Source organism: Microplitis mediator, chromosome 6 (assembly GCF_029852145.1).
Source record: "Microplitis mediator isolate UGA2020A chromosome 6, iyMicMedi2.1, whole genome shotgun sequence".
Lineage (NCBI taxonomy): Eukaryota > Metazoa > Arthropoda > Insecta > Hymenoptera > Braconidae > Microplitis > Microplitis mediator.
This window is the reverse complement of record NC_079974.1, coordinates 10964730-10978346: the sequence shown is the minus strand read 5'-3', so window position 1 is coordinate 10978346 and position 13617 is coordinate 10964730. Positions and strand designations below refer to the sequence as shown.

The following is a 13617-nucleotide window of genomic DNA, read 5'->3' as shown; positions in this document are numbered from 1 at the left end:
ATTTCACTCGATTGACTTCGGCTGTTATCGGATAACTCCTCCTCTACTTAAGGGGATACGGTACCGGACCTCTTTCTCACACTCAGAAAAATAAACGGGACTATCTTTGTTGCACTCGTTGAGTAAATGAGAATTTTAAAACAATTTTTCTCGGAGGAATTAGAATTTTTGAAAAAACGAAATTTCTAGCTCTTTGTTAAGGCTTTAAAAAACGCTCAAGACTCTCTATTTTAGGTTTCTAGTGTTTGTCCGTAAATTAAATTGAATTGAAAATCGGTTACCGTTAACCCTTAAGGGGGTATTCTAGTGTAGAGGCGTGAATTTCGCCCGGTTTTTGAAGCGCTGTACAAAAGAAACAAAAAATATTCTTACTATAAATTTTTTTATCATTTGTTTATTGGTGTTTTATTATTACATAAAAAAATTAATCAAAAAAAAAAATTAAAATTGACAAAGTTATGAGCAGTCAAAATGGGGGGTCAAAAAAAGAGGGTGTCCTGGCATGCATTATTACAACCCTCCTGGTGATCTGAAAAATAAAAAACGGACGGATTCTTAATTATTATAGATGCCGCTATCGTATAACCCTTGGATAAGTTAAAAAAAATTTTTTTTTTTTTGCATATTTTTTTAACAATTCCGAATTTTTTAAAAATACTAAATGAGAAGTTATAGTTTTGGGCAAGGTCCAAGAGATGAAGAGATGTATAAAGAACATTCTCTCCAAATTTGAAGTAAATCGGTCCATTAGAACTCGAGATGTCCTTACCGCCAGCTCGAAAAAAGTAGTTTCGAGAAAAACGCGTTCAAAGTTTTGAGACAATTTTACTTATAGAATGGTACAGAATACTTACATATTTTTAATCGGCGATTCCTGCTCCATATAAGAATCCTTCCTCAACTTCAAAATGCTCATTCTCCGATGTTCTCTGGTGAAGACAAGCAGTTCTACCCTCCTTTGACGCCCCCCCCCCCCCCCAAGCCGCCCAACTTTAATTTGGCTTGAATAATTAGTGTGCTATCTGGCTTGGGGAAAGTAGAAAATCTTAGAGGGGACGATTTCGAAACAAGCGGATAATTGCTTGTTGGGAACCCGAAAGAAACAAGTGGAGTGGCCCTTTACATTGGGTATGGGGAGAACTTGCGTCCCACCACTAATCTATGCAAGCAGTTCACCAGAGCTGAAGTCTGGTACCATGGGGGATCCATTCCAAGCCCCACTTCGACCAGAGTCTCTCTATTTCCTGAGATGGAAGGAGTGTTTGGGTCCAAATGAGGTCGGTCTCGTGGTGGTTGTTGGTGAGACACCCACATGCGTGTGCATGCCTAAAGGGTAAGTTAATGTAAGCTTATGCTCATATTTCGCTTTTATACTATATGGTGGATTCAGTATATACAATAGGGATTTCACAACGCGAGTATGCCCAAAAGGGCGAGGTATCGGCCTCCCGTCAAACGGAGGTGGGCTTAACGGCCCCGTTACATTAATTAATTCCTTTGACGCCTCCCAGAAAAGGTCACTCGCCCCACCTAGGGGCGCCCCTTCCTAGTACGTAGCCCCCTCTTAGTGGGTTCTGGGACTTGTACTTTTGGTAGCGTGCATTCGTGCGCACGAACCATTACGAAGCAAAGTGCTACCGCTGCGAGGGTTAGGCCAGCCCATAGTGGTTGGTCAATAACCAAGTGGACAGAGGCTCATTAATACCCTTACATAACACCATCAGTGGGTGGTGGTAAAAGCACTTGATATTGTCTAGGAAGGCAACTTTCAGTTGTCGTCCATATATCAAATGCTCATAAAGTGTAGACAGCTAGAAGGCTTGGGATGACGTTGCTACCCACCACTTAGTCGTAGTAACCTGCCTACCAGTTCAGGATACTGGTACCACGGGTGGACCATCCAAGCCCCACTCCGACCAGAGACTCTCTATTTCCTGAGATGGGAGAAGTGCTAAAGGGTCCAGTTGGTGTAGGCTTCGTGGGGGCTGCTGGTGAGGCACCCACATGCACTGCATGTCTAAAAGGGTCTGCTAATGTGAGCTTATGCTCATATTTCGTTTTTATAATATATGGTGGAGTTGATTATATAAATAGGGACCACGCAACGTGAGTATGCCCAAAAGGGCGAGGTATCGGCCTCCCGTCAAACGGAGGTGGGCCTAACAGCCCCGTTACATTAATTAATTCCTTTGACGCCTCTGAAGTCCAGAGTTCGGAGCGCTCGATACGCGCTTCGTCCCGTCTCGGTGCAAAAGCATTAGCTTCTGGGCCAATTGTGATTCCCATAACATCTAAAATTTTTAATATGGGTATAAAACTTTCATTAAAAATACTAACTGCGAAGAAAGTGGCAATTTCAAATGTCTTCGGTCCAGCGTGGATGTGCTTCGGAGCAATAGTACAAATTGACGAATTCAAAGATTCGTTATTATTTTGGGATTCAGAACCCAAACATCGTTCCAATAAAGAATCAGCCACCTATCGAGCAATCATGCGACAGAAAATATTCTATGGATCCAACATTTATGACTCAGCAAGTCCAAGCAGATTAGAACCTCTAGAAACATTACAAAACACAGTTTTGAAACTCTGTATCAGACATACAGGACTAGCCCAACGCCAAGCATAGTTGTTGAAGCTGGAGAAATTCCTCTCTCACTCAGAAGACAAGAATTGGTGATAAAATATTCATCGACAATAGTATCCCGAAAAAATAATCTAGCAGCGAACTATGTCACCAAAACATCAAAAACAGACTTAGAATACCAGATCAATTCCCAATTACCAGAACCACTTCGAATCAGATTAGCTGAGTACCAGAGGAAGCTCCTACTAGTTATCCCCCCTGTCATAGAGAGGAAGGTATCCACGATACCACCATGGAAACGGCCTAACCTGCTCATTAACATGGATCTATCGGATTATATAAAAAAGGATACGTTGGCAATAACGTTCAGGAACCTATTCCTAGAACTGGGGAGCAAATTCTAAAATTATAAAGAATTCTACACAGACGGGTCTCTCTTAAATGACAACACTGGATAATCTATTGGTTCTGACAACGTCACCCGTCAGACAAGATTACTCGACTTCCGTCCAGTATTCACAAGCGACGCCACAGCAATATATGTTGCTCTCCAACTTATAAAACTTAACGGAAACAAGGTCAAGTCAGTAATCTTCTCTGATTCCCGATCACTATTAACAGGTCTAGCAAATCCACTCAATAAAAATCAGCTGATCAGAAAAATCCCAGACTTGCCAATGGAACTGTTGGATAACAATTTCATTCTCCAACTGGCTTGGATCCCCAGCCACCAAGGGGTTGAAGGTAATGTAGCTGCTGATAAGGAAGACAAAGAAGTGACTACGGAAAACGTTGCAGACAACCTCGAAGTAAAAACACCAGAAGAACTTGAGATCTTCATCACGGAGAAAGTCCTGGAACACTGGAACGCTGTATGGTGTGGTAATGCCATGTCCAAGTTGAAAATAGTACGTGATACAGTGTAAGAGAAACACTCAACGTGGTTTAGAACGAGAAAAGATCAAGTGATAGTTGATAGACTAAGAATCGGACACTCCAAACTCACTCACTCCCACATCATATCCAAAGATCCAGTAAAAATGTGTGAAATATGCAATACAAGGCTAACCATAAGCCACCTACTAATAAAGTGCCAAAGATTTAGCATAGAGAGAAGAAAAGTGAACCTACCAACCAATATCAAGGAATGCCTAGGAACTCAATCCGGATGCCAAAAAACCCTCAAATTTCTCAAACTAATTAAACTTTATAACACTATATAACCCTATACCACCATACCACCATAATAATAATAATAATAATACTAATAATAATAAATGCTCACGGTGCATGTTGTGCGGCCAGCGGAGATTTTGTTTACTCCGTGGCGCACCGTGGGCAAGATAGGTCAGCCTTTCATTTGCTGACCTACAAAGCGCACAACAAACTTTACGTTGGGTTAACTCCCCAATGTAAAGTAAACTGAGTTCAAGATAATCCTGAACACAGAAGTGCTCCCCACAACCGGCCCTTCTCAGATGCGGGCTATCCACTAGCTGGACGGAGCACCGAGATTCCGAACGATGACGACCTTGGCGAACAACGGACTGCATTTAGATGGACGGAGGAATTATATGGCTAGAATGCATGCTCTCTGGAGCGATATGCATCCTATTTATTCGTTTACATCTAAAGTCCGCCGTACTGCGGCTGGACTACGATTTTAGCATCACACACTGAATAAAAAAAATCTTAATATTAAAAAAGATTCTCTTAACAGGTTGCGGGCTCAAGTGACTGCTAAAAAAGTCACTAGAGAAAAAGCTGAAACGGTTCACTGATAACTCTTTGTTTCGGTTGAGTTCTTCACGCTTTCTGGCACCTAAAACATCTGTTTCCGGCGATCCCCCATCCATCGAGTGAGTAGAAGCTTTCTGGTCCGAGTTGTATGGTGATCAACCAGACGTGAATCGTGACACTTCAGCTCTCAACGACTTCGAAGCATTTTGTCGTGAACACCGAAACGACAATGTTGACGAAGAGAGCCCTGAAGTCATCGTGGAAGAAGTTCGTTTAGCTCTGAATAATGGTAAGAAATGGGCTGCTCCGGATCTGGATGGCATAAACTTATTTTGGTGGAAGGAACTATCTTCTGCCCATAGTCATCTGGCCCGGATTTTTACAGTATTTCTCAGAGGCGACGAACCGATTCCATGCTGGCTTGTAGAAGGGCAAACCGTGCTTATCCCTAAAGAAGGTGACTTGTCTGACCCGAAAAACTTCAGGCCTATCACCTGTTTGAATGCGGTATATAAGATTTCCACCGAAATATTGAATAATCGCATTCTGCAGGAAATAGATTCTGTATGGCAGCAGATACACGAACAACGTGGCAGTAAAAGAGGCCTGTCAGATTGCAAAGAGAATCTGTTAGTAGATCGGTGTGTCATTCAAGACGCGATTTACTATCAGCGCAACCTGTCCATGGCCTGGATTGACTCCCGTAAGGCATTTGACTTAACATCTCATGAGTTTATTCTCTTTTTGCTCAACTGCCTCGGGGTCATTCGTGATACCGTGGGGTGCATTCAGCATACGATGCAGCTTTGGCGAACACGGTTCCACATATCATGTGGAAACGACAAACGTGTGACCGAAGTTGTGCAGTACAAAAGAAGTGTCTCCCAGGGAGATTGCCTGAGACCTCTGCTGTTTTGCATCTCACTGCTGCCGATATCTGTTGCGCTACGCCGTACCTGTGGATACTCAGTGGGCCCACCAACTGATCGGAAATATTCGATCACCTACTTACTCTACATGGACGATCTGAAGGTAAATGCTCCTGATGAGGAACACCTTCAAACACGGTGCGCGGTCGTTAATCTGGTGAAGGGTAGGTGCTCTGATATGCGTAAAGATATCGAGTTAGTAGATGGGAGCGTTATTGACCATCTTGACGCCGGAGAGTCGTACAAATATCTAGGGATTGACGAGAGTCCTATGCAGGACATCTCGAAAATCAAAACGACTCTCTGCAGTGAGTATGTGCGGAGACTCCGGAAAATCTAGTCATCAGAACTTTCCGGAAAAAACAAAGCCTCCGCAACAAACATGCTTGCTGTCCCAGTACTTCTCTACTCTTTTGGTGTCCTCAAATGGATCCGAAAAGAGCTAAGAGACTTCGATATCAAGACACGCAAAGTCATAAATGTGAATCGGAGAATGCACCCTAAATCCTCAGTCACCAAATTATACCTTTCCCGGCATATCGGAGGGAAAGGTCTTCAGAGCTTGGAGTGTCTACATGATCGTTTGGTTTTGGGTATAACATACGAAGTTGTCAATTTCACAGCAGATGAAGACGACTTCCTTATGCAAATTGTTCATAGTCATGAGAATAGGCACAAGGGAGCGTTTTTATATAAGGCAGCAATGTACGCGGCAAAATCCCTTGGTCTCGGAAGAGTAAACCTTCTCATTGAACTCCCTAAGGAGGAATTTAAGAGTGTCGTCAGGAATGCTGAGCAGCAAAAACTGCTCAGTACACACATGGACAAGTCCATGCACAGCGTGTTCTTTAAACACGTGCGTGATTATGGCTTGTCCACTCAGCTGACGATTTCCTTCCTTAAGTCAGCTGGCCTGATGTCCGAGACCGAAGAATATATTTTTGCCTGCCAAGATGGTGTAATTAATACTCTTGAACACCGTGCAAAAGTGCTTCAGATACAGCTACCGGACACTTTCTTTAGGGTGTGTAATAGAGTGGTCCAAAAAAAAAAAGTTTTTTGGCTATTATTCCAAAAGCTTCTCTAAGGTATAAAAAAAAATCCCTCCAAAGCGCAGCTTGATATCTCAATTCTTCAAGAAGCTCAATACATTTATATTTTCCCATTTAAATAACACGTAAAAAATTTTTTTTTACGTTTTCATCCGGTAAAACGACGAAAAAAAATTTTTTCTGTATTTTCCATCAATCATCCTTGTAGGAAATTTAATTCTCTACAAAAAAGTATTGAAATAGTTTTTTCGTAATCCTAACGGTTAAAAAGTTATTGAGCTTTAAGTACTCGTTACTAAGTACATTTGAAGGAAGATAGTTTTAGAGCAACTCTTTAATGGAATTGACACCATTACTAGATAATTTATTTAATTTTTATAGATTTGAAATAATTTTCAACTTTTTGAAAACTTTTTTGGTGACTGCATGTATTTATTTCGAAATTAATCAAACTCTAAACTGATTATAATAATTAAATAATTTAATAATCGTTTATATAATTATGAATAATTTTTCTTATTACATTTTGGAAATTTTTTCCTATGATCAGCAACTATTTGTAACAGATATTGTTTCGGTTCTTCATCTTTTCTTCCAAATTCATTATATTTTTCAATTAAAGCTAGTACTTGCGGATGGATACTGAATTTAATTGTCTTCATATCTAATTAAATTTTCTTTTGTGGCGAATATTGAAAGCTCAATAACTTTTTACCCGTTAGGATTACGAAAAAACTAATTCAATACTTTTTTGTAGAGAATTAAATTTCCTATAAGAATAATTGATTGAACATTCAGAGAAAAATTTTTTCGTAGTTTTACTGAATGAAAACGTAAAAAAAAATTTTTTACGTGTTATTTAAATGGGAAAATATAAATGAATTGAGCTTCTTGAAGAATTGAGATATCAAGCTGCGCTTTGGAGGGAATTTTTTTTTATACTTAAGAAAAGCTTTTGAGATAATAGCTCTTGAAAAAAAAATAAAAAATGTTTTTTTTGGACCACTCTAGTGTGTAAGTAACATCCTTAGACGCTTATGCATCTCTTGTCAGCATGTCCTGTGCAGGCAAGAAGTGCATACATCCAGCGTCATAATGCTGCTCTGCGAGTACTTTATTACCACCTTAGACGAACGCACGGTATCGATAAAACACCAGTGCTGCCTTATTTACCAGGAGATATTCCGCAAGTTGTTGAGAATGAACGTTGCCGTAATTATTGGAACGTGCCAATCGCAATAACTCGGAAAATTGACTACAATAATCCTGATATTGTGCTCTTCGATAAAACCGCTCGTGACATTTATGTCATTGAGTTTTCAGCACCGGCTGAGTATAACATCACGGTTAAAGAGGAGTACAAACACGAGATATATCAGGATTTCCTGTTTGAAATTGGCAAGCTTCACCCAGGCTACCGTGTCAAACTTGTCATACTCATTATTGGCGTCCTAGGAGGGATGAAACAGTCTTTCGTGTACGCACTGGCTAGAGTGCCAACTTGTTTAGCGCAAGTTGAGTTTTTGGCACCGCGCATGCAGAAGGCTGTTATCCTCGGATCCCTCCGTCTCCTAAGGCAACGAAACTTGGCCTGCTGCGCATGCTGATCATTTTGTTGATGACGCATCGCAGCAGTCCTGATTTGGCGCTCGGGTGAGGCCCTCGGTAGAGTCGGACTACCAGGGATAACCCCCTGGGCATTTAACTAAAAAGAAATAATAATAATAACAACAATAATGATAATAATAATAACAATAATTTATTAGTTGGTTATTTTAATATATATGAATGCTATTGCATTCATATATCCATTGATTGGTGTATCTAATTTAGTTTATTAATGATTCAATGGCAAAACAATCCAATTCAATTATTTTATTGTGATATTTCCCTAGCCCCTCGGTGCTAGCATCTTCAGACTCAAATATTGAATGTTACTTATTTTTTTTATGAAATTATAATTTTAATTTATAACAATTTTATTAATTTTAAATCTTATTGTATGTTATTATAATATTATAATCTTATCATTATAATATCACATACAATAAGATTTAAAATAAATAGAATTGTTATAAATTAAAATTATAATTTCATAAAAAAAAAATTTTCCACATTCAATATTTGAGTCTGAAGATGCTAGCACCAAGAAGCTAGCGAAATATCACAATAAAATAATTGAATTGGATTGGTTTGCCATTGAATCATTAATAAACTAAATAATAATAATAATAGTAATGATAATAATAATAATAGCTTGGGATTTTTTAACTTCCCGCTAAGAAAATCAACGATTTTCGAAAAATTGGAAAGTTATTGTTTTCACCCCGATTTTCGAAAGTCGAGTTTTCATCAGATGTCGACGTTTTGAGGTCCTAGGAAGCTATTCTGACTATTTTCAGAATGATGTCCGAGTGTGTGTGTGTGTGTGTGTGTGTGTGTGTGTGTGTGTGTGTGTGTGTGTGTGTGTGTGTGTGTGTGTGTGTGTGCGTGCGCGTGTGTGTGTGTGTGTGTGTGTGTGTGTGTGTGTGTGTGTGTGTGTAAACTCTTTGTAACTTTTTAACTAATGAATCGGTTTGGATGGTTGAGGTGGCAATCGAAAGAGCTTGTTGGCCCGCAACTTTCCTGAAAATTTCAGATCATTTGATTAAGTAGACTCGAAGATATTGGCGAATTAATGAATAAAAAAAATTTCTTTTTTTAGTTTTTTAGTGATTTCTAAGAAACGACTTGAACGATTGATTTCAAAATCTAATCAGATCTAGAACTTTATAAGCCGCGTCGAATGCCACCTTAACTATCTCAATCGGTTAATTTGTTCGAGAGATATCGATGGCGAAAGAAATGGTAAAAAACGTTGTTTTTTGATTATCTTTGAAGTGACTCATCCGATCAATTTCAAAATTTAATCGGCTGTAGAGTTCAAGAAAACGCGCCGATTGCCACCTCAAACGTCAAAATCGGTTGATTAGTTCAAAAGATATCGGCGCTGAAAAGTTAAAAAAATAACATAAAATGTTATTTTTTCCGGATAAATCAAAATATAATGTACTAAAATGTGTCTGAAATCATACCAACTCTTTCTCTTTATAGTCTCTTTCGATTATCAGATAATGTCATACAACTTGTTCCATAGTTTTAAAGATATCGTCAGCAAAAAATTGAAAAAACCCAGTCGTTAATGTTTTTCTCGGATATTCTATCTATTATTGCTCTGACCTAAGTCAAAACTTATTCAAATCACGATTTTGATCACTGACATTGATTTCTGCCTCAATACATTTATTTCAGAGAACATAATCGATAATAAAAATTTAAAAGCCGCTTCTTCATTAATGATTTTCGATTCTTAACATTTCAAACTCTAGCATAAAACGTAACTTGTTAGAGCTTAAAAGGCTCATAATAAAATGATTGCATGTAACAGCATTTTCGAGCTCGAAGAGCTCGAAAATATATTCACAGCGATGTTTTCAAGCTCCTTGAGCTTGAGAACAGCGGGAAGTTTTGGGGCTGGCCCGCAGGGCCAACCGACGCCCAGATTTTTTTACACCAGTTTCTTCTCCCACCACCATAATATTAGAATGAGCGCATGCACCTTCAAATGTGCGCATGTGTCAAAGCCACCAAAACCAACATTTAAAGGATGGGGGACGAAACCGTGGTGGAAAAAAAATGCCAAGCTTTCGTCGGGACGACTATTCGATGAAAAACAATTAGAACAGGCCCTAGTCAAAGTGACTTTAATTATTTATATTTTAAATATTGGAAAACTAGGTTTTTGTCATAATTAATATTCAATTTATTTATCTCGATAATAATTTTAGTTTATTCAAACTTAGTCAGTACCTTATAATCTAATCATGGTTTATGTAATTTGAGGATCAGAAACAAGACCACTGTGAGGGTCAGAAACTGTAAGCTGAAATTTGCGACGTCATTTGAAATTATCAATTCAATTCAAATAATTATTTTACGCGCATAATTTCATTTGACAAATTCTAAACTAGTCGATAAAATGATTATTTTTCCCATTAAGTTCAATTTTACATTAATTATTATATTAGTTTATTAATGATTCAATGGCAAACCAATCCAATTCAAGTATTTTATTGTGATTTTTCGCTAGCCCCTCGGTGCTAACATCTTCAGACTCACTGTTAAAATTCAATACCTTTACCACAAAATGAATTCATTACAGGTTTAAGATTATGCTTAAATAATACATACTTTAGTTTTGATAACAAAATTTATAAACAAATATTTGGGGCCCCAATGGGCTCTCCATTATCCCCAATTATTGCAGATATTCTTATGGATAGATTAATTTTCATTAGTTTAAAAAACTTAAATTTCGAAATATTTTTCATTAAAAAATATGTAGATGACTTGTTAGTGTGTTTGTCAAGAGATTCTATTGATACACTCGTGAAAATATTTAACAATTACCATAAAAGGATACAATTTACAATAGAAAGAGAAAATAAAGATAATAAAATTAGTTATTTAGATACAGTTATTATTAGAAATAATGAAAATTTAGAAATAAACTGGTGCCAAAAACCAACATGGTCAGGTAGATATTTAAACTATTATTCATATCATCCAATTTCACAAAAAATAGGCATCATATATCATCTAATAGATAAAGTTTTTTATCTTGCTGATGAAAAATACAAACAAGAAAATTTAAAATTAATTAAAAACGCTTTAATAGGCAATAATTACCCAATAGAATTCATTAACAAATATTGCAATAATAGATGGAAAAAATTAGTAGATAAAAAAAACAATAAAACTAACAATAGAAACATAACAAATAATCTAGATATGTCGAAAACCATCAGTTTTCCACATGATGATAATTTGAATACTTTTGTAAGAAACATTTTTAAAAAATATAAAATTCCAGTAACATTTGAAATTGAAAATAGTTTAAAAAAATTTTATAATAGTGGAAAGGACCCTATAAATCATTTAGAAAAATCAGATTGTATTTATAAAGTAAATTGTATGAACTGTTAAAAATGTTATGTTGGCCAAACTAAAAGGTGGCTTAAAACTAGAATAAATGAACATAAAAACAACATTAAACTTAGCCCAAGCAAACATAACATGCTTGCAGTTCATAGAGTAAATAAAGACCATAACTTCAATTATGATCGTCAAAATTTTGGATATTGAATCAAATTACAGGAAAAGATTAATCTTGGAATCAGTATATATAGAAAAAGACATAAATACAGTTAACAAAAGAAAAGATACAGAAAATTTAAATGAATCATATAACAACCTTATTAAACAAAAATAGAGTTAGATATAATAATAATAAATTAAAATAGTCAACATAATACCGACAATAGTCATAAAATCTAAAACTGATACAAATAAATTATAATTATCTACAATCAAAAACTATACTACTGACAATAGTACAATTAAAAAATATCATAACAAATTTATGTACCAATAACTAAAAATTCAAAATAAAATAACTCTATTACCGATAATTACAAACTAACCAAAAAATATCACATTATAAGAGCAACCGTTGAAGTTGCAACATTATAATTTAAAGCGTCATATAATGATAAAATAACAATAGTTAAAAAATTATAAAAAAATATAAATTACAATAATTAAAATGAAAAAGAAAAAGAAGAAAAAAATCATGCTCACAATAATATCACATAATATAAGGTATAAAATAAAATAATAAATAATAAAATAACCTCTATATAACACGTGCTTTTCTAAAATAATATATATTGGTTCCAGATTTAAAATTAATAAAATTGTTATAAATTAAAATTATAATTTCATATTAAAAAAATTTTCCACATTCAATATTGTAAGTTTCAAATAAAATATATTATTTAATTTTTAAGTATAAATTGTAATAAAAAAATATGTAAATTAACAGTGAGTCTGAAGATGCTAGCACCGAGGGGCTAGCGAAATATCACAATAAAATAATTGAATTGGATTGGTTTGCCATTGAATCATTAATAAACTAAAATAAAAACACCAATCAAAGGATATATGAATGCAATAGCATTCATATATATTAAAATAACCGACTAATAAAGAATTAATTATTATAGTATAACCTCACCCGGCACTCTAAAAAGGTCATAAACTGAGCCCCTTCCCTTACAAGCATTTTTGAAGAGGAAAGATCCCTCTGTAATTTCCAACTATTGCCGATTAAATATCCATGAAATGCCGCAAATCTATAAATAACTGAGAAAAAAAAAATTGAAATTTACGTGCTAATCAAATGGAAAATTTCAAATTCATTTAGCAATACTTAAAATTAAAATTAAGAGTTCATCTTTGGCGAGAATTGTTTTTTACTCGTTTAGACCATTATTCCGTCAATGGACCAGAAAAGAAAAATAGAAAAAAAGATATCATCACATTTTGGCTCTCATCGATTCATTTAAAACCTAATAAAGATTTCTAAATAAATTTGATAGAACGAAAAGCACATAAAAATAGAATGATTTTAATAATATTTAAAAATGATTGACGTATCTAAAACTCGAAAATTGCTGACACGCTTTATACCCTTTAGACAATATTGACGTGTGGATCCAAAAGCTTGCAATTGATGTTTAAATAAATTTTAAATGTGAAGTATAAACAATTTAATAACTATTCTTTTGTTTCCAGTTAATAAAATCTATCAAATGATCATTGATATTAATCATTTAATCATCAAGAACTTCATCATTTACATAAGAAGACTGATCATTGAAACAAAATAAATCATCTGAACGACATACACAAGATGTCACCTTACAAATGAGATTGTCACATTTCTTGCAAATCAATAAAAAAATCTACCAAGAGGTCATAATGCTTATAAATGATATTTTTGGTACTTTGACTGCTTACAAGTTTTTAATATAGATGGAATTTGTTTTATCAACAAACGAAAATCAGTGAAATTTATCAAGTTGAATAATTTTGAATCTATTCTGTAAATCATTAATTCTTGGAATCAGCATACTCAAACTTTATGTATTTTATAAATTAAGAATAAATAAATAATAAATTAATTATATGCATTGTAACGGGTTTTTCACTTCCGAGGATGTTCGGTAATGATGTCCGAGTACACTTACAATCGGCAACCTTGTCTCTATAATTATTGAGTTGGGCGCCAGGTGATTTAATAACCACCAATACACAAATTTCAGATAATAAGGCTTAGGGTGGCAGAGCGGGGAAAAGTCAGGCACTTAAGATTACGATTAAACGATAGTTCAAATTACAAAAAAATAAATTATTGTATATTGAACAC

General features: G+C 35.4%; 2 protein-coding genes across 2 annotated transcripts in view; one reads left to right on the top strand and one right to left on the bottom strand.

The window, feature by feature from the left end:
* LOC130669383 (cap-specific mRNA (nucleoside-2'-O-)-methyltransferase 2) overlaps nucleotides 1-13360 on the top strand; it is a 29558-nt gene extending 16198 nt beyond the window's left edge. Inside the window, exon 4 of the mRNA XM_057472254.1 lies at nucleotides 12984-13360. Within this exon, the coding sequence (XP_057328237.1) occupies nucleotides 12984-13078 (95 nt within the window). The 3' untranslated portion in view covers nucleotides 13079-13360. The remainder of the gene's footprint in view (nucleotides 1-12983) is intronic.
* The window catches only part of LOC130669381 (phosphatidylinositol 4-phosphate 5-kinase type-1 alpha), a 350783-nt gene that overhangs the window by 15342 nt on the left and 321824 nt on the right, over nucleotides 1-13617 (bottom strand). The window lies entirely within an intron of this gene.